Source organism: Mesoplodon mirus, assembly GCF_964341445.2.
Source record: "Mesoplodon mirus genome assembly, chromosome: 9".
In the NCBI taxonomy this organism is placed as follows: Eukaryota; Metazoa; Chordata; class Mammalia; order Artiodactyla; family Ziphiidae; genus Mesoplodon; species Mesoplodon mirus.
The window spans coordinates 18,664,486-18,690,253 of NC_138985.1; the positions used below are offsets into that span (position 1 = coordinate 18,664,486).

A 25,768-nucleotide genomic window follows, 5' to 3' on the forward strand; every position below is an offset into this window, starting at 1 on the left:
CGGACTCTCAACCACTGCGCCACCAGGGAGGCCCCAACATATTTATTTTTTTGTAGATGTTAAAAACAAGCAGGGAAAATGTCTCAATCAGCATTTTTATCCTCAACACTTAGCACAGTGCCTGTCAAATAGCAAGCACTCAGTAGATATTTGCTGAATGAATGCATGAGTACTTATTATGAGCTAGGCATTATGTCAGCAGCTAACAAAATTTTCAGGAGTTAAATAGTTTTCAAAATTCTCTACTGGCTTTTCTTAGTGTAATTACAGAGTGAAAAATAGAAAAAACCTGAGTAAGAGAAAAATGGCTACATTGAGAGTGTGACTTCATAATTGCTATTATCAATGATGAAACAAAATTAAAAAACCGTAAATATATTTGACACTGTTCTCTCCAAACCTGACCAGGTTTATAAATCCTACAGAAAATTTAATTAACAGTAAATAAAGACAAATGAACTTCAAATGGCTTTTGAACATAATTTTTATTTAAGCATGGTCTTTTAGCATGGTTCACCCTAGAGTGCAACCTTTTCGTTACGTTAATAGAGAGTTCAGGGCTACAGGGCCATTATAATGTTGCTGGTGTTGGTACAACTTCATCAGAAAGGTATGAATATGACCCGCAGGAAAAACAATCCACAAAGAGAACACAATGAAAACATCCACTGTTTTACAAATCACTCTGTTACCACAGACACAAAATGGCAGCCACTGTTAGTAAATCAGCCACAGAACACTTTAAAAGAATCTTTAGACAAGGAAATGGGAATTCCTTTGTGGGAGATAGGGTCTTCATCCACAATTTTTAAGTAGAAAATATTTCAAGGTCAGGCATCTTTCTTATCCACAAAACAACGCTAAGCCAACATACATTTCAAGGGGTATATTAAAGGAGATACAATATCTTTACAACTATCTTCTTGAGTAGGTATTTCAATGAATTTTCTGCAGGATATAAGTAGCCTGAAATTCAGCAGCAAAATATTGCAACATAAGTAAATACAGTGTCAATGTGTTGTTATATTGTAGAAGAGAATACATAAAGGACAAACAATGATAATTTAATCATATAAAATATGATACATAGCTGAAATACAGTCCACTTAAATAGCTTTGTGACCAAGAATGTTAAATACTGTACTAAATGCCATTTTAAACATAAAATCTCTTAAACTTTTGTGCTTAAACTTTTTTTTCTGTTAAACTATTTCTTATTTTCAATACTGCCACTGTAACTGATATTACCACAGATCACAATTTGCACAGACACATCAACAGGAAGACATTTACTTATGAGAAAATAAGTCACTTGTCATTAGTTCACAGTGTGGGAAAGTGGTGTATACTCAGTCTGGAGAAGGGCTTTCAGTTAATCACCAAGTCCTTCACAGAAATTTCCTGATATCAGATGCAGTACAAGATTTAAAAGAACGGAAAACAACACATCACAAGTTGGAAGGAAAAATAAACTTTTTCATTCCTCATGGGTATCGTCTAAGTGACCTTCGTCTTCTGTTGTAGAAGTGCCTGAGCCCATGTTGTCGTGAAAAATTCATCATGTAATTTTGTTTGCGAGTGCTGTTAAAATCAGAAAGGACAGAGGCAGGGGAGGGAAAGGAGAAAGAGCATGTAAGTCCCATCATTGAAAGCACAATCTAGAACCTTAGTCTAGGTCCTAAGTTACCCTGATACTTATTTGAAATTTTTCAGGGTTAATAGGTCATGCTGACATTACCACCCCAGGATAGAAGAACTAAAGGTTGACACCTGAATTCACTGCCTTTGGCCTTGAAGAAATTCCCTTCTTTTCATGAGTGAGGCCCGAACCAGAAAAAATGGTAAATTCTCTTGATTCATTGCAAAACTGGACCGAAACTTTTTGGATTTTTAATTTTATTCTTGAACTCTTTCTGAAAACATTTACTTGGATGGAGTTCATTTGAGACAAAGTGCGGGCTGTACCCATTACCTTATTTAAATACATCTTTAACAAGTAGAAAGCATAATCTGATTCTTTCAGCAAATATTTTCATTTAAAGCTTAAAAAGCAAAAACAAAGGGAAAACAAACTTGTTATCTGAATCAGCTTGAGCTTCCTATTTTATGCAGTCTCAGGGGCAAAATAAGGAAGAAAGTTTTTTTCTCAGAAGGTCAGATTCCACTGCCTTCCTCAAACAATAAGCAGCTTGGGTCATATTCTATACACATGGCCTTATGAAGGAGACACCCCACTGAAAAAAGATCATAAAATACTAAGAAAGTGTAATTCAATGTATAGATGTCAATGTATGTGTATATATTCCCTCCATGTATGTACATACACGTTCATGCATACATACTCTACGTGAAGCTGATAAAAATACTGAAAATGGATTTTAGGAGCCTGTAGGAATATGCACGATACTGGTAGAGACAGCTGTTAAAGTTTTGGTATCAAAATGTAATTTAAAAAGGATCATTATCCATAAGGTCACTGACAAGAATCAGACTCCTTTCACACATGGACTGGAGTGACAACATGTCTCTATGTAGCATTGAAGTGTGGTTTTTAAGTGTGAGCCTCTTAGTATTTTCCAAATTCACTGAGTCTCTTGAATACTGTCTGGTCCTAAAGTCTTTTCCTCCTTAATTTTATGGGAACATAAAATGGGTATGGAGCAGGATAATGTCATGTGATGTGCTATCACCATGAAGGTCAGTCAATATGACATGAACTTGAGTCACGGTAAAGAGGTGGGAATGGATAATTTTGCACTGAGCAGTGTATTCTTCTGAGTTATTAATGATCAACAGACCAGGCAAGGTGTAAAATGATACTGTTTTACCTAGGATATTATACTAACACTTGTAACATACAGAAACCTTTAAAATAGGATTTTCTAGATGTTTGATCATTAGAAAAGAAAATTTATAATAAAATCTCTCAAAGGAAAATGTATAAAGTGAACTTCATCAGATATGTTTAATCAAAAAGCAATAGTATCTGTGCTGAAAACTTGATAAAAAGAAGACATCACATTGATATATATTTTGCAAAATAAAGTGCTAATAACTTTTCACCCTGGATTTCTATACTATCAAAATGCTAGAAACTATAGAATGGAAACAAAATATACTCTGAAGACACTGTAGAGAAAAAGAAAAAAATCAGGTTTCGTCTTCAGGTAGCTTGACTATCCTCCTTGCTCCCCTGTGTCAACCAAGTTGACCTGTTTCAATGTCACAGTTGAAGAAGGAAATGAAGGCATCCTTTAGTTGACCTGTTTCAATGTCACAGTTGAAGAAGGAAATGAAGGCATCCTTTATTCATTAGCTGCTATAAGAACTAGTTGCTGCCTACGTAAAGTCTAGTTACAAAAAACGGACAACAACCTAATGTATTGAACTAATCAAGTGTCAGGAGAAAGAAACCTCTCACCTCTTTAGTCACAGAAGACTGGGACTGGCACTAGCTGTCTTCCTGCCAGCATCCTAGGATAACTTGTGGCCCTTTCCCTGAATTTCCCTGAGCTACTACAGTGGCCCCCTAAGCTAGCCTCCACATTCTCTCCCCTTATGAAAGAAACACCACTGAAAAGATACTATGAAATACTAAGAAAGTATCACCGAATGTGTAATTGTATGTATGTGTGTGTGTGCATCTTCCCACGCATACATACAATGAATTTTGCACACCAGTTTCAGTAAACTTTCCCTCAAATGCTGGCTTTATCTTGTTAAAAAAAAATACAACAAAACCATTCATAATCCTTGTAAGTCAACTTCGCCAGCTATTTCAAGTCCTCCACATGTTTCACTTACTCTGTTTTTCAAGTCCTTTCATCCGCTACACCTCACACAGACATCTCTATTCAGACTCACCTTGAGCCCCATCCATCTGCCTTATTGGACAATCCCCAACACAGCTTCCTAAAATTCCTACTCATTTTCAAGTATCACATTTTCTTTCTTGCTTACCCCCTGCAGTAGGGATTTCCGCCCCCTCCTGTGAACCCCCATAGTGCTCAGTTTCTGCTTTGCATGGAGATGATTTGTGTTCACCTCTTGGCTCCCCATTGACTAAACTGCGGTGGGTGTCGTGGATGTGCCCCACTCCCTCCAGCCCCACATCAGAGCACTGAGCCTCCTGCCTGACCCCTGGGGGGTCAAGGCATGTTTGTTGAACTTATGGTGACTTACTGATTGGATTCCTGTTGTAAATCATTACTCTTTAACTATAAGGAATAATTGCAAAGTTAAAGCAATGAAAATATTCCGTTGAAAACACATTTAAAGATATAAGGTACTCAAAGAGAATTTAAAATAGTTAAAATATCTTACACGGTAAAAAGATAAACTCAGAACACTCAAGATATTTAGTTACCTTAATGTGACCGAGATGGACATGAAAGTGACCTCCATATCCGGGAACAAAGGAACATTTAATTTGAACAAAAGTTGATGTGCATGTTTAATGGCTTTAAAGCCACTTCTCCATATAACTATTTACTTATTATGGACTGATTTAAATTCTTCATTTTTGTATGTGAGAAAATAAATATTAACAGGTTGCAGATCTTTTAATACCTTGATAATCGATCAGTCCAGCTTGGAAGCTGACCTCTACTTTAGGAGGCATTTTGATTCACTGGATACCCTTTAATTTTGAATACATTTTCGTATCAGTAGCATATCTTTGGATCTCTGCGCATGTTGATATGCACTCAGCATTTGCTATAGATGTCTAGTGTTTTGTAGTCACATTAGAAATGGCCACATTTTCAAAGCACACTTGAAACTAACTAGTAATTTTGTTATGTAAAGCATAAATATCTCTGGAGACAGTTAAGTTGGAATCTAACAAAGCAGATTTTTCCAGTTCATAAGCTTTTGAAAATCAAGCACCATGGGAAGCTATACCAAAGTGCTGCCTGCTTCGAGGACCATTTAATAAACTGACATGGTTATTAAACTTGTTGTGGCTTCTAAAATGTCTTAAGTTATAGGATTGGGAATTAGGGGAATTTTAAACAAGTTTAAAGATCTCATGCTTATTATCTTTTTTTGTGAAGCAGATCTGAGAGCCTATTTTTGTTTTTGATACATGTAGATGTATAGTTATAGATAAACCTATAACCAAAATAATTAAGGCGTGGTGGAATTTTAAGGATTTATTTCTTCACTGTGATTATAGGGGAAAGTATTTTTATTATAATTCCAGTGAAATCAGGTAATATTCATCCCAAGGCATATCAACTACAGTACTTATTAATTTGCTTTGATTCTGAATAGAACTAGGCCCATTTATAAACTCCCATTATGAGTTAAGTCATTGAAGGAAGGGAGAATGATGACTTCTTGGAAATGCTAACTTAAATTTCCATTATCACTGAGGGAATTTGGGGACTTTAGACAGCATATGGAATAATAAAATGCTTCCCTGTTTCTGCATAGGAAATACGGATATTGCAAGTTTTTTCAAGGACTAGTGACTGTGTTCTCTCGAACTGCTCTTCTGCACTGGAGCCACTATCTTAGGTTATTATTATGAAAAAAGTTGACTGATTTTTAATTGATTCTAAAGGAAATGGGGAAGATAGAGACTTGGTAGAAGTAATTTGAACTCACAGAAATTTAGGTATTTTTACTGTTCAGTAATTTATTTTTCATCAAAACAAAATGATACAATAAATAATATTTTATATCAATGCAAAAATAAGAATCCAGTGACTGCCATTATCTTTCAGAGAAATATTGATGAGAGTAGAATGGGAAGCTGCCACTGAAACTAATCAATGAAACTGCCCTGCATAGAAGAAAAAAAAGTACATTTTACTTTCAAGGCCATGTGTTTTCAGGAGGGCTACATGTAGGTAAGTGTGGGCTCATATATCTCACAAATGTAGAAGGTTTCATTCTTTTCCCTGCTGAATGGGGATAGGAATAATATCTGATATTGTGTGCCTTGGGGAGTTGTAAGGATTAAATGAAAGCTTCTAGTAGAATATGCATTTGTTTAATAAATGATAAACATTTTACCTTCTTTCCTAAGTTTAAAGTATCTCCATCAGAGGACCAATGTAAATATATATTAAAGAAGGCCAATCTTACCTAAGGATTCCTTCTTTCCTAAGTTTTAAAGTTTCTCTATTAGAGAGCAAATGTAAATATATATTTAAAAAGGCCAATCTTACCTAAGGATAGCATCTAGAACTCACAAATATCATGAATAAACCCATTCCCTTTTGCCTGTTCATTTATTAACTTAGAATAGAATTAAGAAGTCTAGGCATCCTCACTCATCTCCAGCACAAGAGATCTTTTGAAAGACACTCCATTTAATCAAAGCCCCTAGCTCTTTTCCACACATTTCTATTTTCACTTTCCCCTCATAACAAACTTATAAACTGTTAACGTTTCAAGAGCACCTAACAAAATCCCAGGCACAGAGTCAAACATTCAAATGAAGGAATGCTGATTGGTACTCTGGTCTATACTCTTGTGCCCCATATTGTATACATCAGAAAATTACCACAATTTGGCTGAACTCCGAGTTTACATGATATAGGTTTCAAGTGTTCCAGTATATTTCAGTATCACATATAACTTTGTTTTCACAGGTTTTTCTTTCAGTTGCAAAGGTCTTCTACAAAACTTCTCAGTTAACGTAGGTAACACTGACGAAACTATTAGTAAACAGTTCCCCGGAATTAGTAAGAGGACTTACCTTACTCTAGTGGAAAACCAATGACAGCAAATAATGAAATATAACACAAGTTAAAAAATGCCTTTCAACACATGCAGCACTGTGATTAGTCATAAAAGTCTGATCAGGTTTAGATGCGATATAGGATTTTTCATCTCTTTTGAAAATAAAAATTAAAGAAGTTATTTCTTATTCTCCTATACCTAATATATACATATATTTAACTTTTCTATGTAATGCAACATGCAATATTTGCTCATAACCGTATGTCAAGGTACATGTAGCTATAGTACTACATTTGGCATAAATGCTGCATATAAAGTATAAATATGAAAGTAATAGTTTAATAACTACCATTAATTTTATTATTTGATTTTTCAATTATTTACATTTTAGAACATACTTATTCCTGAATATATTAAGGAATGGGCTCTTAAAAATACATAAGTCCTCTATATCAAACAACACAATCAAATTTAATAAAGGATAAATATGCTTTGCAACAAATGTAATCTGCTGTTCTCCATAAATCATTTGTGCCAAAGCTGTGACAGAATCTTGATAATGAATACATGAGGGAATAGCCATGATGGAACTCATATTATAAAATCTGATAAGTGCCTTGAAGACCATAGTTAGCAGCATATGCGTTTCCAATTCTCAGCAAATGTGGTAATAATTCACTTTTTCGCACATCAATTCACAAAGGCTGACTCTTTACTGAGCCATTTGCTTTCAAGGGACACATGCAAAAATTGGCCCGCTTCCTTGTACACATGACAGGTTGTGACTTAGACACGTACACAGGAAATGTGATGTGTGAATGAAATGCATAGTCGGGTGAGGGAGATTCTTAGGGTAGAAGGGTGAGTGCCCAGCAATAAGACAAAGGATTCCCTTTTATCCTAAGAAGAACCCCACCAGCATGGATCTTGTAAGGGATCTGCCCAAATGTATTCAAAAACATTTACTGAAAAACAAATAGTCTACACTAGCCAATGAATTCAGAGACATTAGGTTTCTGATGCTTGATTGTCAATGACTGTGTTAAGCTGCATCACTCAGACTTTACGGATGAGGACTTTTTGTAAGCTAGTGAGGCTGGAAAAAAGTGATCTGTCAATTCAGTTCATCTGTTCTGTGGCAGATTAGCAAAGGCTTATCGTCATGAAGTGCTTTCCATGTGCAGGTTTTATTGAAAAACATCATCAGAGTGGGGAGATTACACTCTCAAACAAGCATAAGGCATAAGTGACTTCGCTTGTTAAATGCTAAAACTGTGGTTTTTATCTTTATGGTGTGGGGCTTATTCTGTATATCCATATTTATGAAACTCAAATCCTTCTGGATGGAGTATCTTAGAATTAAACCATTAAATTAAAACTATATTCTCTATCTTGCTCATTTAGGATGCACTCCTAAACTCTGAAATATTTTCAAAAGTGCTACATTTTTTTCTCATCAAACTCATGTATCTTCTTGGTTAATATGGGCAATACTGGGGTTAGACTCAAGATACCACGCGTGACCAGTTTTTCTTTCTAGGAGTTTTTAGCATGTGTTCTTAGTGCACATGCACAAAAGCTAAACTATGGTAATAAAGCTAGATTAGGGCCAATCTTTACTCAGAAAAGAAAATATGTTCTAAAAATGTATACCCCCAACCATTGGTTGCAAAAAACATATTAGTTGCCCTATCTGCAGCATTCAATTAGGCAGGGCTTGTATCTCTTGAGATATGCACCTCAGCCTCCTGTGCCCTCCACACTTAAGGAGTTAACATTATTATTATTATTTTTTTTTGCGGTACGCGGGCCTCTCACCGTTGTGGCCTCTCCCGTTGTGGAGCACAGGCTCCAGACGCGCAGGCTCAGCGGCCATGGCTCACGGGCCCAGCCGCTCCGTGGCATGTGGGATCTTCCCAGACCGGGGCACGAACCCGTGTCCCCTGCATCGGCAGGCGGACTCTCAACCACTGCGCCACCAGGGAAGCCCAGGAGTTAACATTATTAGTTCCTATAACTAAGTGTTATTATACAAAAGTATAGTTAATTAGGAGGATATTTTGAATTTAATAGGGCTTTATGGGAGTATTCCACCTCTCCATTTCTAAATATACATCTACTGCAGCAAAGTTATAATTAGTAATATTTGTGAATTGTGACATGAACCTTGGCTGGCTTCTTTGTGCTTTACTTGGTTGCAAGACACTTGGAAAAATTATTATATTTTATTTTTCTGAATTATCTGGAACTTCATTTTTAAGCTCATCAAATAAATGAATTAAAGTAACTGTTTTGTAGAGCTACTAAGGGCATATTAACTAGCAAATGCCTTAAAACTTTTTGTGACTCTTCTGAAAATAAGCAGTTTGAAAGAATACAGTGGCATAGAAATATTAAATCCTAAGACAAGAGCAAAACATCAAAAACATGGTTCTGAAAATATAATTTCTTTGTACCGCATTTTTTAAACAACTCATTGATTGAACTCAGCTTTATGAAGTATTTCTTCTTTCCAAAAAAGAAGGAAAACAAAGTGACTCCTTTAGTTTTAACAAATTTTAACATATTATATATATACACACACATATTTATATAAATATATAAAATTTTATGGTAACACGTGTAAAGCTATAATTTAAAATTATTCACCAAAAGAAGACTGAATAAAACTCAAGTCATGCAAGACTCTGCATGTGTGGCAATGCTGTTTTCTCATTTGAAATGTTTTAGTGCCCTGAGACTTTGAAACAATCATGCAGAATAAGAGCAGACAGGTGCCTACGTGCTAAACTCTTCGAAGTCTTAACATTCTGGAGATGGAATAAAAGTGAAGTCTTTATAAATACAGATGATTGCTCCAGAAAAATACCAGAAATGCTAGGTTTCTGGGATCTTATATAGTCTGACCTTGATTCTTGTAATAATATCATGGTTCTGGTTACTGCTTATAAAACTTAATACCAACAGCAGGTATACCAGAAGGTTCCCTGGGGCGCTGTGTGGTGAGAACCTCTGAAGCAGCAGGTCAACTCTGTTCTGCCCCCAAATTGTCAAGGGGTTATTTTATACCACGGAGTATATTTGTACTTCTGACCCCACCTACTCTTTAATCTTAGTACATGGGAGGGAACTGTGGTGATAATATGCCTTGGAAATCCAAACTGCATAACTGCAATTGCTTGGTTGTATGGGGGGATACGAAATATCCTTTCAAACCCATGACATGTTAACAGTTGTTGTATCTACCCAAGGTCAGTATTAGCATCCTGCCTTCTACTGAGGACTGTCAAGCTTTGAACTTTCCATAAACGTTGGTAATGCTTTGTCAGGCACAGGAAGCCCCATTAAGGTAAACTGTCTTGGCAAGAGACTTGAAAGATAAAAACTGGTTATTGACTCTAAATTTGATTCTCAACCAGTTTATTAGAATGAACTGAGGTGCTTTTACAAAAGACCGATGCTCAGGTCTCACTGAAGATCAATTTAAATCAAGTAATCCGTAGGTATGGGCATGGACATTGGGACACTCATTGATGCTTCCAAAAGCTCCTAAGTGATTCTGATGTTCAATCAGATTGAGAAGCTCTGCTCTGAAAGGAAAGTAGCCAGAGCATAATGGCTAGAGGGTTGGCTTTTGGTCTGTCTGGATATCTCTCTCTCTGAACTTACCATACATCATTCGTTTTAGAGCCCAGGTTAGTCTATTCTCCTGGAATAATGCAGTCTGAGGAAATCAAAATCTAAGTAAAACATCAGCCTCATAATATAGATTCAAGTGAGTCTGGACTGTTACTTTAAACTTCAACTCTATCTTATGGAGGCAGAGCCCAGCAAGTTGTCCAAAGCAGCAGAGCGCACAGTGGGAGCTTGTGTAGGAACCGGGTTGCTCTTGGATTTGGGGATTGATATGGATGCCATGCAAGCAGGTGCCTCAGTGAAAACTAAGACGAGGGCTAACTCAAGACTGAAAAATTCAGCTCATGGCTATGATTGAAAGAAAACAAATCTGGTAGGTTTCCTACCAATTAATCACTTAAATTTGCTTTCAAAATGACTGAAATCAGCCAAGGGACTGATTTCGTTTCCGATTTGGTAAACAGAATGAACATGTGAACCTATCTACCGAGAAGATTCGCCTCTCCTTGCCAACCACTTGGAGCCATCAGTCCGAACCCGTCGAGACATAAGCATTCCAGTTCTACAGGAACTAGATTGTTAGAGAAAAAGCAAGTCATCTCACTGTGGAACAGTCAACCCAGTTAGGTGAGAGCGCTGACAACTTTATTCTATGGGAGAAACCATGGGGGAACACTCTTGACTTCTTAGGCGCTGGGATTGGTCATGAGGAATCTGAAACCATAAATTCTTTCTTCTAGTTTTGACCATGTCATTAAATGAAAGAATGCCCCAGGCATCTGTTGCTAGGACAGGTGTTTGTAATTGGGCACATGTCCTAGTGATACTCTGTACATAGACCAGTACAGATCCTTTTTCTTTTCAGGATGTCATTCCATTTTATAAGGCAACTCAGATCTGGTAGTAGGCATTGTTTCCCATTTACCTGGAGACTTCTGTTCGATCCAATTTAATTAATATTGTCAAACCCTTAAATAAACCTTTGCTTATTGAAGTTTTCTAAGGTGTATTAAATTATATTTGGGGCTTTGTTATTTCACTGTTGACTAGAGCTGTAGTTTGCAATTGTGGAAGAGTATAAGCCAAAGTGGTCCCATGGGGGTTTCTCATCAGGGACAGTTCTTACTGAATTAAGGGGCATGCCATATCAAAGGAATTTCAAACCTTTCTGAAATGGACATGAGATGCTATGTATCAGATACTCACAGGACGACCTCCACATGGTCCAAAGCCCATTGATCATGACCTGTTCCATTGTGGCGTGGCTGCCACCAGCGCAATAAAACTCCTTTCATCCGTGCCTCCCTGGGTCACAGATAGAAGGACAAAGAGATTAAACACTAGAACACAGAGAACTTTCTGGTAGGTGACTTCCAGACTTCAACTACAATAGTCTAATCTTAATCAACATAACTTTGGGTATGGAATTTAGATTTGCTCAGGTCATAGTATTCTCCTAAGCAGCATCAAGTTTTACTGGCTACTCAAGGATTTGCAATCCTTCTACATCTCTCTCCCTTCTTCCCCTTGCTCCACTAGTACCTGGAAGAGTCACATCTTTAGTCAACAAATGTGACGTGCCTTCTATGTGATGGACACTGTACTAGACGCTGGGGTACCATGCCAGGCAAAACTGACTAAGCTGCCTATCCTCAGCAAATTTTTAAACCGGTGTACCCAGCAGAAGATTAAAAATGTTGTTTCCTAAACGACTAGAAACACTGGTTACTGGGAGGGAAATATGCACAATGCACCCTTGTATTTAATTGTTTTTCTCTCTTCCCTCTTGACCTTATCCTGGCTTCCAGTTGTGCCTGTTGTCCTAATAGAAAACGGTAACACAACTCGGGAGATCTGGATTAGTCTTGGTTCTGCCACCACCTACTTTTGCGGCGTTGGTTCAGTAACTTCACCAAACACTGTTAATTGTTAGGATCATGTGTGACACCATGCTTTTGCTCTCTGACCGCTTACAGGGGAACGTTGTAGGACACCCTCTGAGCCTGCGTGAAGTCCTTCGGCTGGTGCTGCGCGATGACGTGCCAGGTGATCCCGTTGTTGACACTGTACTGCAGCAGCACGGCCTTGTCCACGGCGTGGGGGCCACTCAGGTCGCTGTTGCAGCTGTCTGTCTGCGATGTACTCCCAATTTGCAAAACAAACATGATTTTGCTGAACAAACACAGGGGAAACCACATGTAAACAAAAGTCAGGAAGTATTCAAGGAGTTATACGTTCTATTTTTTTATCTTTCTCATTCCTAAAGTCCATAATTTTCATGTTCATAATACAGTAAAAGTAGAAGCATCCAGTCTTATGACTAAGTCACATAAATAACAAAATTTATTGAACTTATCTTTTACATTATACATGTGAAAAATAAGCCCAGAAGGCTGGTGTTCTACACGTGAAAATTTTGACTTTCAAAGATCTTTTTTCTTCTTATGATGTTAGAAATCTTATTAGAGCATTTCTCCTGAAACACCTTCTGTTCTCTGCAAAGTGATATGGGCCAAATAGGCAGCTGAGGACAAGAAATAAAACCACAGTATTTACGCTACATGCTTTTTACAAATAGCTTCAAGCTGGACAGAATCTGGACAAGGATAAATCATCATGTGTATTTTAGGAAAGGATGTCTGGAGATCAGAGCAGAAGGAAAACTGAGTTAGACACACAGGCTCTGGACAATATCTGCTATCGTGTTTGACGTGTCCTTTTGTTTTTCATAGGCATCCTTGCCCTTAGAAGATACAGTTTTTAAACATAGGAAATCTATCCTCGTAAGATTCCTAGGTGGTCAAATAAAGAGCCTGACTTAAACTGGTAAATGCATTATTTAAATGCATTAATTAATTTAAAGCAAAGTTACTTGCATGACATGGTGTGCAATCATTAACTAAGTGGCTAGTTGTAGCTATATATGGGGTCAAGGAAGACATCAGGTTGGTCTAGATTATGTACATCTTTTTGGTAGGAAAAATATTGGGGATGGGTGGACACAGCAACTTCTGGCGTCTATGGTTAGTTATATGGTTACTCTATAGGAATTAATTTTTTAATATTTTTATTGTTTATCATATTGAAGGCCCCCCAACCCGCCTTTCTGCCTCTGAAAATACATTACTAATATTAAGCTTCAAGTAAACATCTACATTCCCACTAACCCAACATTTAATTCTCAAAAATACTCATGCACTTTTCAGCATTCAGTGAGTAGTCTAGTATCTTGCAACCTTTATAAAGCCTTGGAATCTCTTCTTGAGTTACACAGACAATAAGCTGTTTTTGCTCTGGCTAAGGTGGCAGAGCTGGGAAGGGCAGGTGGGGAAGGAACCCTCTCGGGTCTCCTTTTCTCTGTCCTCTCTATTCTGCATTGCCGTGCAGCTCATAAAGCACGTGAACTTGTAAAGTTCCCATCCAGCCAGCCATCGGTCCTCCACTTCCTTTTATAGCTACACATGCTAAATACAGGAATATGTATGTGTGCATTACTACGCATCTTCTTCACATTCACATTTATATTTACATGCTTGCATATGGTCCATATTAAATTATCTATATAGATTATTCATAACCAATTATTTATTTTTGTCAACTTTATTGAGATACAATTGGCCTCTAACATTGTGCAAGTTCACGGTGTTCAACATGTTGATGTGATACACTTATCCATTTCTTATATTGGGCCATTTCTCCAGGCTTATGCCTATGTTACCAACACTCAGCCAGTGTGTGTGAAGAGATACAAGGTAATTCTACACTAAATTTAAGCAAAGCATGATTCTGAGTTGTGGAAACGTATAATGCTTTTTCATACCAAATTCAGATGATATTTAGGTTTCCACTGCTTAGTGACACCTGTGCCATAAAGTTCATGATCATTGCTAACAGCAGACAATGAGGCGCTTGTGACTGATTCTATGTCTGGACTACAACCTGGGAGTTGTATTACCTTGCTCGAGTGAGATCCAGAGGTTTGGTGGCAGCTTGCCTTATTTGACAGCCGTTAAAATAGAGTGAGTCTCCATGGGCATAGGGTGCCAGCTGCCCACAGCCACTTCCTATCGCTCCACCTTGAATAGTCTCCCAGTTTGCCTCAGTGACTCTTGCGGACTCAAAATTATCTTTAATATAACTGGGAAGATCATGACTGAAAACAGAGCAATCATCTCCTAGAGGGAAAGGAAAAGTTGCAAAAATGAGCTGGAACAAGCAGAATCATCCAAGATTAAGAACAAGCATTCAATTTCAGATTTAATCCAATCAATTTCAGATTTATTGTAAGAATGACAAAATACCAAGCAGATATAGACTCCCAGAAATGCATGTTTCTCTTTTATTTCAGTTGACTTGTGTTGCTGAAAAATACCATTATCTTTGAGTCAATGTTTACTAAAATATGTAGGTGCTAATGTGCTTATTTCTTGTGTAAGCCCATTGTTAAAAAAACTACAGCATCTGGTTGGGCCTGTATGTTTACCAATGACGTGTCTCCAGAGGGTGATCTCACCCTGGCATTAGAGACAACCTAATTACTTGTCCCCTAGCGTGATTTTGTAGCAGAAAATAAGTCATGTTCTTGTTCTCCTTCTAGCTCTTATATTTGATGATGCTTGAGAACAGAGTCTATATTTTATTCATTGTTGGATCCCAGCACCTAGCACAATATTGAACACATATAAATGTTGGATCCCAGCACCTAGCACAATACTGAGCACATATAAAATATTCCATCATGAAGCTGGGATAAATACATGAATAAAAAACTGGAAGTGTCTCTGAGAGACCACAGAGCTGAAATATGGGCATTTAAGGAAGGTGCTACTTTAGCTTATGTGTATGTCTTCGCATTTCTCCTTCACTGGAACAGCACAACTCTTCTCAATGTCTACAATAGTTCAAAATCAAAAGGTCATAGCTCTGTTGGATCAGGGAAGAGGGCAAATTCCAGACACCTAGGACTCCTTGTGAGACACTTGATTTGCTCATTTGCCTAAAGTTCAAATTCTCCAGCTAATATACAAACAGACCCAGTTGGTCTCAGTGGTAATGAGATCAGGGGAAAAAGAGGGCAGCTAAGTAATTTCTAACCTCAGAGATGTGCAGCGGTCTGCATTTACCATACTCATTTCACTTGGAGGCAAGGAAGTAGCATCCACCAAGAAATCTAGATGGATTCTACTCAGTGCAAATCTATGGGCTCTTCCACTGTACCCTTGGGGAAGCTGTATAGTTTGGTTCTCTTTGGGTAACTCTCTCAGCTCTGAGAGACAGCAAGGCTGACTGGAAAGGACAACTTGAGTTCTGGTCTTCTTACTGACATGTCCTTGCTATGTGACCTTAGGCAAGTCACTCAACCTCCCTGAGCCTCAGTTTCTTTACCTGTAAAGTGGGAATAATGATATTAACCATAGCTAATTTATGGGGAATACCATAAATACTAAATGACTCTGCTGAATGTATTGGTGGATACTGTGTAAATGGTAAGGGATAAGGCAGTGTAAGGATTCACTCAAAAAAGATTTATTGTGCATTGCTATTAGGCTCCGAGGGTATAAGGGTAATTAGATAGAGTGAACTTTGTAACATAGAGGCTGAAACCTATGAGAAACATTGCATCAAAAGAAAGTAGGGCTGCAGGCCTTCAAACAGGCCAACAGAGCAATCTCCTGGGATGTTAGGAGTTGACTGAATACTCTGCCCCAAATACACAGTTAGCCTCTAGAAATTCAAGCAGTAAAAGTATATTTTTTTGAGTCATGAAGGTTTTTTTGTATGTGACAGAGTGACCTGGGAAACAGAACATCTTGAATTGTCGGCTCCATCTTGGGAGGACAGTGGCTGCTCCCTGGACTGGGAAAGGTCCAGGGAGAAGGAATATTGGTCCAGTATCTAGGGACAGGCAGCCAGGCCAGGCAGGAGAGAGGTCCAGAGTGGAAATCAAGTGTGAAAGGTAGGGGTTGGAGCCGGGAGTTATACGGAAGTTGGAGAATGTGAGGTACTATAGAATGGCCTGGGAAGATAAACTCTGCGTTTTTAAACATTCAAGGAACAGAGCATAAAATTAACCTTGGTAATTCATTCCAAAGGTAAGTAACTGTGATCAAAGAGTGTATCCTCTATCTCGAGTCCCTCAGGCCAGAGTTTCTATCCCTGTCCTAGCGGCCCCTGCACACACGTTGAGATGAGGGGAGCTCCACGGCCTCCTGTGTCAAGATGGACAAAATGGGGCTCTGACCCTGGAAACCTTCATCGCAGATGCAGATGGTGCCGGTGGTGCAGTATCCGTGCCCACTGCAGAGCTTGCGGCAAGCCTCGCCGATGTACACGTGGTCAATTGCCCAGCTCTGCTTCTCCGTTTCTTCGCCCTTCTGGATCCAGCGAAACTGTGTTGCACTGAAAGTCCCACAGAGAGCAGAAGGGATTCAGGAGGCTGTTATTTGCCATGGCTATGTCCAGCATCCAGCCTCTGGGAATGGGGGCTATTTCTAAGAAAAGGGCTTCCCAAACTTCTCCCCGAAGCTTCCAAAGGGTGGAGGTGAGTAAATGTGTACCCCTCCCATTCTAGGAGTCTATACCCCAAAAGCCCTGAAATTTTTATGTGAGTTTCCTATTCTGTTCCATAATAGACCTGTCCGTGTTTCCTGTAGTGGTGTATCATGTTCAAATCTTTGAGGAAAATAAATGCTGCTCTAGGAAGACTGTGCTCCATTATATTTATCCTGCAGCTTTGCGTAACCCAACCAGCCTGGCCTAACCCAGAGGGCCCTGATTCTGGGAGAAACAGCACAACCTTTGGGGGCGCAGAACACTGGGGCAGATACGGTGCCAAGTCCAAGTCTCTGGGCATTTGTGACTCTGGGCCTGTGATTGAGTTTGGTGTGTGCTGTGGTATTTAATCGAAAGAAAATTTGACGTGTGTGAATCATTTACAAACAAGATCCTATTTCTTCTTGGGACATGCAATTGCCATTTAGGGGCATGGGTTGGTGAGAGGAGGGGGAGAGGAGGGGAAAGGGTACTAGGGCTGCAACTAAAAGTCTAGCCTCATTGTATCAGGTGCTCTTGCCTCATTGTATGTGCTCTGCAGAGACTGGCAGATGATTCCACAAAGTTTACCTTAGTGTGCAACCTACCTGGAGGAGACATGGTCAGGCAGCTGGATGGTGATTCTCTTCCAGCTGGAGCTGTTGACAGCGTTGTAGATGGTGGCTTCATGGAACTGGAAGGGGGAGCAGCCAATGCTGTTTGAAGAGGAAGGAAGGCACTGGGTCTGAACGAGCTGCCAGGAATCGGACCTGCAGAGACCAAAAAGGCTGCATTAGAAGCTCTTCAGAGAAATACATGACCTGTCTAATGTCAAGGGAATGCTTTAGGGCTGGGTTAATTTAAGACATTTTTATATAACTTTCCTATTTCCTATATATATTTATAATTACAGATAATAACAAGAAAAATTGAAAACTATCTCGTATGAGATAGATCCTAACTCTTTACAGGCACATTAATATATTCACAGATGACAGAATAAAATGATGGCAGGAACAGAGTGGCATTCTAGTGACTTCCTCCCACCGATATTGTTACAAGAACTACACCTGGAGTCGACTGACAAAGGTCTCTATCTACCCAAACTTTCTCACTATAATTCATTTTTCAAAGTGGTGGTGAGAGGCAGGCCTGCCAGCACCAACAAGGCAACCTTCCTCTGTCAGACTGATGCTCAGTACTGCTACTATGCTTTAGGAGGTGTGACTCTAGCTAAAGCATGTTCAGACCTTTCATTGATCTATATTTTTATTAGGGTTGGTTGAGAACAAGCAACGTGAATAAAAGAGGGTTCTACTTTGAGGACAAACATAGTGTCTTCCTTAACTTACAATGTAAAGTTTGTTGGCTGCAGCGTAATATAACATTGATTTTTCTTAGTTTGAAGGAAAAATTTGAAAATAAGATACGTGTGTGAATTTTATACAAATGAAATTTTTACATGTATACACAGGAACTGCCACTTTTAATACATAAGAATGCTCCCCTGTAAGCAGCTGCCTTAAAAGTAGACAAACATTTGAATTGTATATTCACGTGTGGAGGAAATGTAAAACAGTAGTTCACAAACCTTGCATCCTTAGTGTACTCCAACATTACAGAATGAAGGTCACCACAAGAAGTAGCTTCACAGCCCACCACAATCTAAAACAAACAAACGATTGATATGTGCCAGGCTAGATTAAATAATACCTCTCATTAATTAGAAATCCCATCTCTGTTCATTATGACTCTGAAAAGTAATCAAGAAGTATTTAGAGAAGCTTTTACAGAGCAGCCTGCCAGGACACCAAGAATACAGTCTTTTGAGCTTTGTTAAAGTCATGCCATTTTGCAAGGAGATGAGAATTAAGGTTAAAAAAATACTATTTCTATTTACTTAATTAGTATAACATATTAATCATAAATTTGGGGAAGATAAATTGGTCAAAAGGAAAGCAGTATTTGGAGAATTAAAGGAAAGAAACAAAGTATCATTGGTTCAAAACATGTTCATTGATATCCTATCTTCATTGATGCTATCATTAAATTTTTATTTGTAATTAAAAATAGCAATTTTTAACTACTTAATATTTATTCCTAGTCTTTTTCCATTTCCATGTGAATAAAAGCATTCCATATAAATGCTTGAATCATCAAAAATGCATAAATGCTAGAAAAATTTGGTGATTCAAATTTAAGTTCTAATCATCTACTCAATCAATAAGTCCTATGTCAGTGCTGATACTAGGGAAGGTTAATGATAAAAACTTTAGACTATACGCTTATTCATAAAACAACCCTGGTTTCAGAGGTAGAATAGAAAGTATCTTCCAATAGTGGAAATGGAAACCAGAACACATACAAATAAAATGCTGTGGTGTTTCACAGGAAGGAGAGATTGAATCTTATTACGTGGGTTAGAAAATAGTGCATCAGAAGTGGGAGATCTAAATTATTCCAGCTACAAAAAGAAAAGATAATTATGTGACGTGATAGAGGTGCTAATTATCACTATTGTGGCAGTCATATTACACTATATAAATGCATCAAATCAACATGTTGTATACCCTAAATTTACACAATGCTATATGTCAAATATATTTCAATTAAAAAAAAGAAAAGAATTCATCAGGTAGAGCGTATGTGAACTGTCCCTGAAGAATGGGAAGAGTCTGAGAGGTAGAGCCAGGAGATAGACATTTGGGTGGGAAAGCACTGTGGCATGTCTGGAGTGCGGCGTGTGGTGTGTTTTGGTCTAAGTGTAGAGTATGTGGAATATTGGTGGAATATTGGTGGAGGAGGTTGGAAAGATTGGTTGAGTTTGACAGACCATGAGTTGTAGTCAAAGGTGTTTGATCTTAATTTGGTAGGCAGTGGGGAGTCGGGAAGGGTTAATGAGCAGTGGAATGATGGGCTCAAAGCTGTGCTTTGTAAGGATCAATCTGACTGTGCTGTTGAAGACGGGTGGGAGTGGAGAGAGATTAGAAAGAAAAGGACTACTCAGTGGCCTACTCATTTAATTAGGGCCAGAATAAAGGTGGTAATAGTGCAAATAGAGGAGATGGGATGGGTGCCAGGAACACTGGGAGTTAGAATTAAAGGATGTAGTAACTGATTGGATGTGAAAAGTGCAAAGTCAAAGACTAAATTACAATTTAGAGCCAGTGAATAGGTGACAGGCAGTGCCATCAAGAGAAATAGGAAAATCAGAAAGAGAAGTTGGCATGGGGCAGGAAGATATGAAGTTCACTGTTAGACAGCTGAGTTGAAGTGCCAGTAAGACAGAGGTGTAGAAATGTACACAGGCTATTAAAAGTACTGAATTGACTGCTGATGAGCCAGTCAAGGTTGGATATGCAGATGAGGGAGTTGCTCTTAAAGATGGGATATTTGAAGCCAGAGGATGAATGAAGCTTCCAAAGGTGAGAATGTCTGTGAAGAGAGAAGAAAGCCAGGGAGAAGCACTAAGAAATGCTGATATTTACCAGGTTGAGGGAAGAAGAGGAACCAAAAAGGAGACAGACGTGGACATCAAGAAGGTAAGAGGAGAAGCAGCAGAGAACCCAGAGGCCAATAGCAAAGAGAATTTCACGAGCTGGAGAAGACAAGGACAAGAGTGCCAAATAGTACAAAGAAAAGGAAAAATGAGGAATGGGTGAAAGCTGTTGGATGTGGTGTTTAGAAAGTCTATGGTGACTTTATGTTTTTATTTTTTAAACTTTTTCTTTTATATATGGGTGTAGCCGATTAACAATGTTGTGACAGTTTCAGGCACACAGCAAAGCAACTCAGCCACACATATACAGGTAACCATTCTATGGTGACTGTAAAAATGCAGATTTAGTGACACTTTAATCATTAAATTTCTGGGGACAAGCTTTTGTTTTTTTTAAGAAACAAATTGACTTGGCTAGAGAAGAAAATTTCAGTCTCTTCAGTTCTGGGTTGATAGAGGCAGCAAAAGAGGAGGTCCCAACCAACTTAATCAAAAAATGCTCTGATGTGAGCCTGGTAGAGGGAAAGCCTTAAAGGACGTGGCTTGGAATTAGGGGTGGTATAACACTGGACATGACCTTGAGCATCCTTCATGTCACTAAATTAAAGACAGTACTGAGGGAGTGGTAGCATCTGGGGGGCTTGCCTCACCCTCCAGTCTCTGAAGGAGAGTTTAATACAGAGCTGAGGAAACCAGAAAATTTGTTTGTTTGTTTGTTTTTTTTGCAACATATCTCTAGGAATTTTTCATCTTGCAAAACTGAAACCCTATACATAATAAGTCCTCATTTTCCCCTTCTCCCAGTTGTGAATACATTTTTATTATACTGATAAGGATTCTTACTACTGTGATTGTAGCACCTCTTTTTTTTGTGTGTGGTACGCGGGCCTCTCACTGCCGTGGCCTCTCCCGTTGTGGAGCACAGGCTCCAGATGCGCAGGCTCAGCGGCCATGGCTCACGGGCCCAGCCGCTCCGCGGCATGTGGGATCTTCCCGGACCGGGGCATGAACCTGCGTTCCCTGCAACGGCAGGCAGACTCCCAACCACTGCGCCACCAGGGAAGCCCTGTAGCACATCTTTTTAAATAAGGGTATTAGAACTGATTTGCCTCTTTAAAATGATCTAGTAATAAACTGCATTTCTGTAATGCCCCTTTTTAGTGTGTTCTGCAGTGAGAAAGACATTAATTGATATTACTTTATCTAATTGTCTATTAATTACCTCCTATGCCTTCCCTTCCATTCTTCTATATGAATAAAATATGCAATTATAAGAAGTGAGAGTCCTTTTCAAATCTTTGAGGATTTGGTAAGTTCCAATTGGGCTAATGTACAGGTTCGTTTTTGGAAGTCAGAGACAAAAGGAAAATGGAAAGACATAATAAAAAAGGATAGCTAAAGAAGCAAAGTGGCTTGATGTATGAAATAGGCATAAAGAGAAAGTGGTAGAGAAATGGAGGAGACAGACAGACAGAGAGGGACAGAGACAAAGAAACTAATAAGCAGATGTGCCAATTTGAGCTTTTTATTTCCAAGTTTGGAAAAATGAACTCAGGATTACATATCTGAGGTACAATACAGTTACATTTCTTGCTATGTCCCAATATACTTAGATTTTAACCTGTGTTCAAATAATCCTACAAGATAAAGGTCTTTGTGAAAGATAACTTCTTTTATTGATAAAGTCTCTTTTAATGAATGAAATCAATCATTTCCTTGGAGTTGTTCAAGTAAGTATTCTCTCTATAGCCCCTCCCCCAAATGTAATGCCAGACTCTGGAAGAGCCACTTCCCCTTACTTTAAACTGCATCATGTATCCTGGCTGTATAATGAGTTCTCTGGAGGAGAGTGCATTGTGAGTCTTGTCCTTCTTTTTATTTGGCCAGTAGAGGTGGAAGGATGGATTGCCACAGAATCCTGCTGTCCTCACTGCATTAGGGTAAAAACTCCAGTTTTCTTCATGGGAAGTGCCTTCTGTTAAGGTAAATTGGAAGCAATATGGCATGTTATTCTCTTGAATTAATTGGTTTAGTGTTGAACTACTTGAATGTCTATGCTCTAGCTCTTTGCTTACTCTTTAAGATTGACTTTTATTTTATTTAATTGGTATAATATATAAATCCAAGATGAGAAATCACATCTAGAAAAGATTATTAAATGCTAGAACAATGATTACTCAACTTTTAAAATGTAATTGCTAGACTGGTAACTTTCACCACTGCAGAATTTTTCCTGGTATACTTTCAACCAATACAATGTGTATCTCTGCACAGAAATTCCTAAAGAAATGGAAATTATTTTGGGCTACTGAAATTTCAAATTATACTTAGAGCGAGACATTTTGTCTTTAATGAGATTTATTAAAGTCTTAGTTGACATTTCAACATAAATTCTTAGTTGACATTTCAACAAGCAGCCAACCTTGAAGATGTATAAACTATTGGGCAAACTAATAGCTAACATTCGTTGATCAGTAAATATGTGCTACGAACTCATCTAAAGGCTTTTCATATAGTAACTCATGTGAAGACATAAGCAGACAAAAGACTCACAGGAAAGATTGTTCAATGTCTTGTTTCTTACCATCATCAAAAGTGTCGACCAGTTGACTGGGATTGATTTCTGCTCCGCCAATCAAAATGTTGTCTAGTGCCCACTGAGCACGCTCTACCCCGGAGACCACAAGTCCATTGCTGATCACAAAAGGCTGCCACCAGCGAAGTCGAGTTGTGTTGGTGAGGGCATCCTCGGGAAGAAGGATGTAGTCGTGTCTGACAGAAATGTATTTTTGATAATCCATCTCATGGAGCAAAGTCCAAGTAATTCCTATAAAGCAAATACACCAAAAAAGTAACATATCTGGACAAAACAGCACAAACCACCAGTATACTGCAGTTACCATAAATTTCCCAAAGAAATCTTCAGCCAGATAATGAGAACTGATTTCACTGACTTTAATGTAAGTGTTCCCCACTTATACATATTGTTTCAAAATGAGGCTGATGATATAAGGGGAAGGAGGGTATTTAGAAATACTTGGCCACAAATAGAAACACTTAAGTAAAAATTATATACTTTCTGCTTCTAAAATTTTGTTCTCGATGCCTATATGCATTATTCTTATAAATAATGAGAAACACCCATGTTTTGCATGTTTCTGGACAAGAACTCCTAGTATTTTTAAATATAGCTATTATAATTCTATGCAATTTGTGATTTGTTGCACAAATATGAAGCTTCTGTCATCAACTGATAAAGAGAGCAGGTGGAATGTTTACATTACTTAAGAAAACACTTTGAATATCCTAAAATACTTTAGGGTCATCTATCTATCTGCCAGTTATTAAGAATGATACCTATCTGCTAAAGCTGATTTTCTAAAGACCTCATGGTACTACTGGCCTGGTTTCAGCTACTTCAAAATAATGAAACAGAATCTTCTTAAAAGTGGGACAGGCTCACGAATTGACTATCTTTTTTCACAACTAATGACGTTTTCTTGTAGCTCTTCTATAGCATTTATTACATGCTTGTTCACACAAAAGCTTTTTAAAACACTTTAAAATGTTTTTAAAATTATCTTTTACTTGGAAGACCAAGCAAAAATTTATTTCTTAATTGTATCATTTATAATCAAGCTTCAGCTAAGCATCGTGATTATTTTCTTTATTCATAAAGTTTGGAGTTTATTTTTTTTAATGTGATTTCTCTCTTGTCCTTTTTGGGGTAGATTTTGTATAACACAGAAGTCACACGTATATAGAATGTGTAATGCAACTAAGGTCTGTAGCTTTCTCTTTGTGGCTTTCACTATTTGCACTGCCAGGTCAGCAAAGTTTTGCAGGGACTTTGCTGAGGGGCACTGGATGGAATGTGGCAATCTGCTCCAGGGCGTGGCTTTCACCCCCAAAACGTGCCTCCATCGGTAGAGTAGTCCAACAGCACGCCTTCCTTCCGGCAGATGGGCCGATGGCAGGAGGTCATGTTATTCTCACTACCGATGCGCCCCCAGTATTGCAGGAATCTGAACGCAAGCACATATTATCCGTCAGAACAGTTAATTAGAACAAATCGTCTACTCAAGTCCTGGATAACAGCTTCTTCCACACGTATTCTGGTTCGGGGGCCAATATGCTAAGTTGTGACAAAAATAACAAAAAATTGACTTACTTTGCCCCTCTGAGATCTAAATCTTGGGTAATAGCTTGTCTCACTGTGGATCCCCCAAAATAGAGTGCAGTGTCCTCTGCAAGAATCCCACACTCAGTACAAGTACTTCCACCTTCCAAGGACATCCATAAATCAGGCTTGATTTCTTCACTGTCAAAGCGTTCCTTCAGGAAAGTCTGGAAAAGATTAAGTGGCATGTGTTTAAAAATAACAATTTTAAAGAATAATTACGGAATAGTTAAGACAATACAGAATTACATCTTGGACTTGAAAAAAATTAGAGCTGATTTCAAATGCTTTTCCAAAAGATACTAAAAGAAACCCAACAGGATACATCCACAGTATTCTTTTCCATCATATATTGAAACTCATTTAAACTGCTTAAATAGTGTTTAATAATTGGAATTTAAAATTTAGAATCTTAAAATAAGACAATTGTAAAGTTGAGTATAGTAATACTCCCACTGGTAAAATGTTACTTAAGCATGTACTCTCAAAATATACTTATTTATTTATATATTATATAAAAATACTTTTGTACTTTATTTTGATTCTATGAAACACGAACAAAAATTGAAAATTTAAAGGAGTAAGATAAAATAAAACAGATGTTTTAGCACTTTTCCCCCCAATATTCCCTGATTGATTGTCTTGTTCTCCCTGGGAGTACGTGCCCTCCACCTTGGAGATTGATTTAGGAATCCAGAACCCTTAAACCTAATGCATATTTTTAAAGTTTCCATACAAAGGATTTATTTACTGGGGGCCCCAAAGAATGTGGTTATAAATTATTAGTCTCACTCTTAAGTTGGTTCTTGATGCACGGTCCGCAATGCGAGTACATGCTTCCTTCAGGGGCTTTAACATTACCTTCAGAGTGTGAGTCAAGTAGCAGTTTGGCCCAGAGTATCCCGGATCACAGATGCACTGTTCCTTTAAGCAGTCCCCATGGCCTCTGCAGTTGTCCAAGCATTCAGGGCCCAGGTAGAAATTGTCAATTGCCCACTGCGTATCTGAGTGCTTCTGATAGAACCTAAACCTTACTGGACTATTGGCAACACAAGAGCAAAGGAGTGAAGAACAAAAGTTAACTTTACTCAGGTCCATTTTCCTGCATGTCTATTCAGTAGTCAAGAGAAAAAAAACATTTAAATCATTCTGACAAGATGAAATGGGTTAATAAAAGATGTCTTCAGAGTACCACTATCTTTCTAGAAATGGAAGTTTAAAGCCAGTTC

General features: G+C 38.2%; 1 protein-coding gene across 1 annotated transcript in view; it reads right to left on the reverse strand.

Moving 5' to 3' along the window:
- Positions 1 to 473: 473 nt before the first annotated feature.
- The window catches only part of RELN (reelin), a 525,441-nt gene continuing 500,146 nt past the window's right edge, over positions 474 to 25,768 (reverse strand). The window contains exons 53-64 of the mRNA XM_082631643.1: positions 25,401 to 25,578; positions 24,531 to 24,706; positions 24,278 to 24,384; positions 22,944 to 23,186; positions 22,159 to 22,334; positions 18,452 to 18,525; positions 17,469 to 17,630; positions 16,571 to 16,728; positions 14,285 to 14,504; positions 12,304 to 12,501; positions 11,536 to 11,634; positions 474 to 1,581 (exon numbers count right to left, since the gene is read on the reverse strand). Coding sequence (XP_082487769.1) covers positions 1,485 to 1,581; positions 11,536 to 11,634; positions 12,304 to 12,501; positions 14,285 to 14,504; positions 16,571 to 16,728; positions 17,469 to 17,630; positions 18,452 to 18,525; positions 22,159 to 22,334; positions 22,944 to 23,186; positions 24,278 to 24,384; positions 24,531 to 24,706; positions 25,401 to 25,578 — 1,888 coding nt within the window. The 3' untranslated portion in view covers positions 474 to 1,484. The remainder of the gene's footprint in view (positions 1,582 to 11,535; positions 11,635 to 12,303; positions 12,502 to 14,284; positions 14,505 to 16,570; positions 16,729 to 17,468; positions 17,631 to 18,451; positions 18,526 to 22,158; positions 22,335 to 22,943; positions 23,187 to 24,277; positions 24,385 to 24,530; positions 24,707 to 25,400; positions 25,579 to 25,768) is intronic.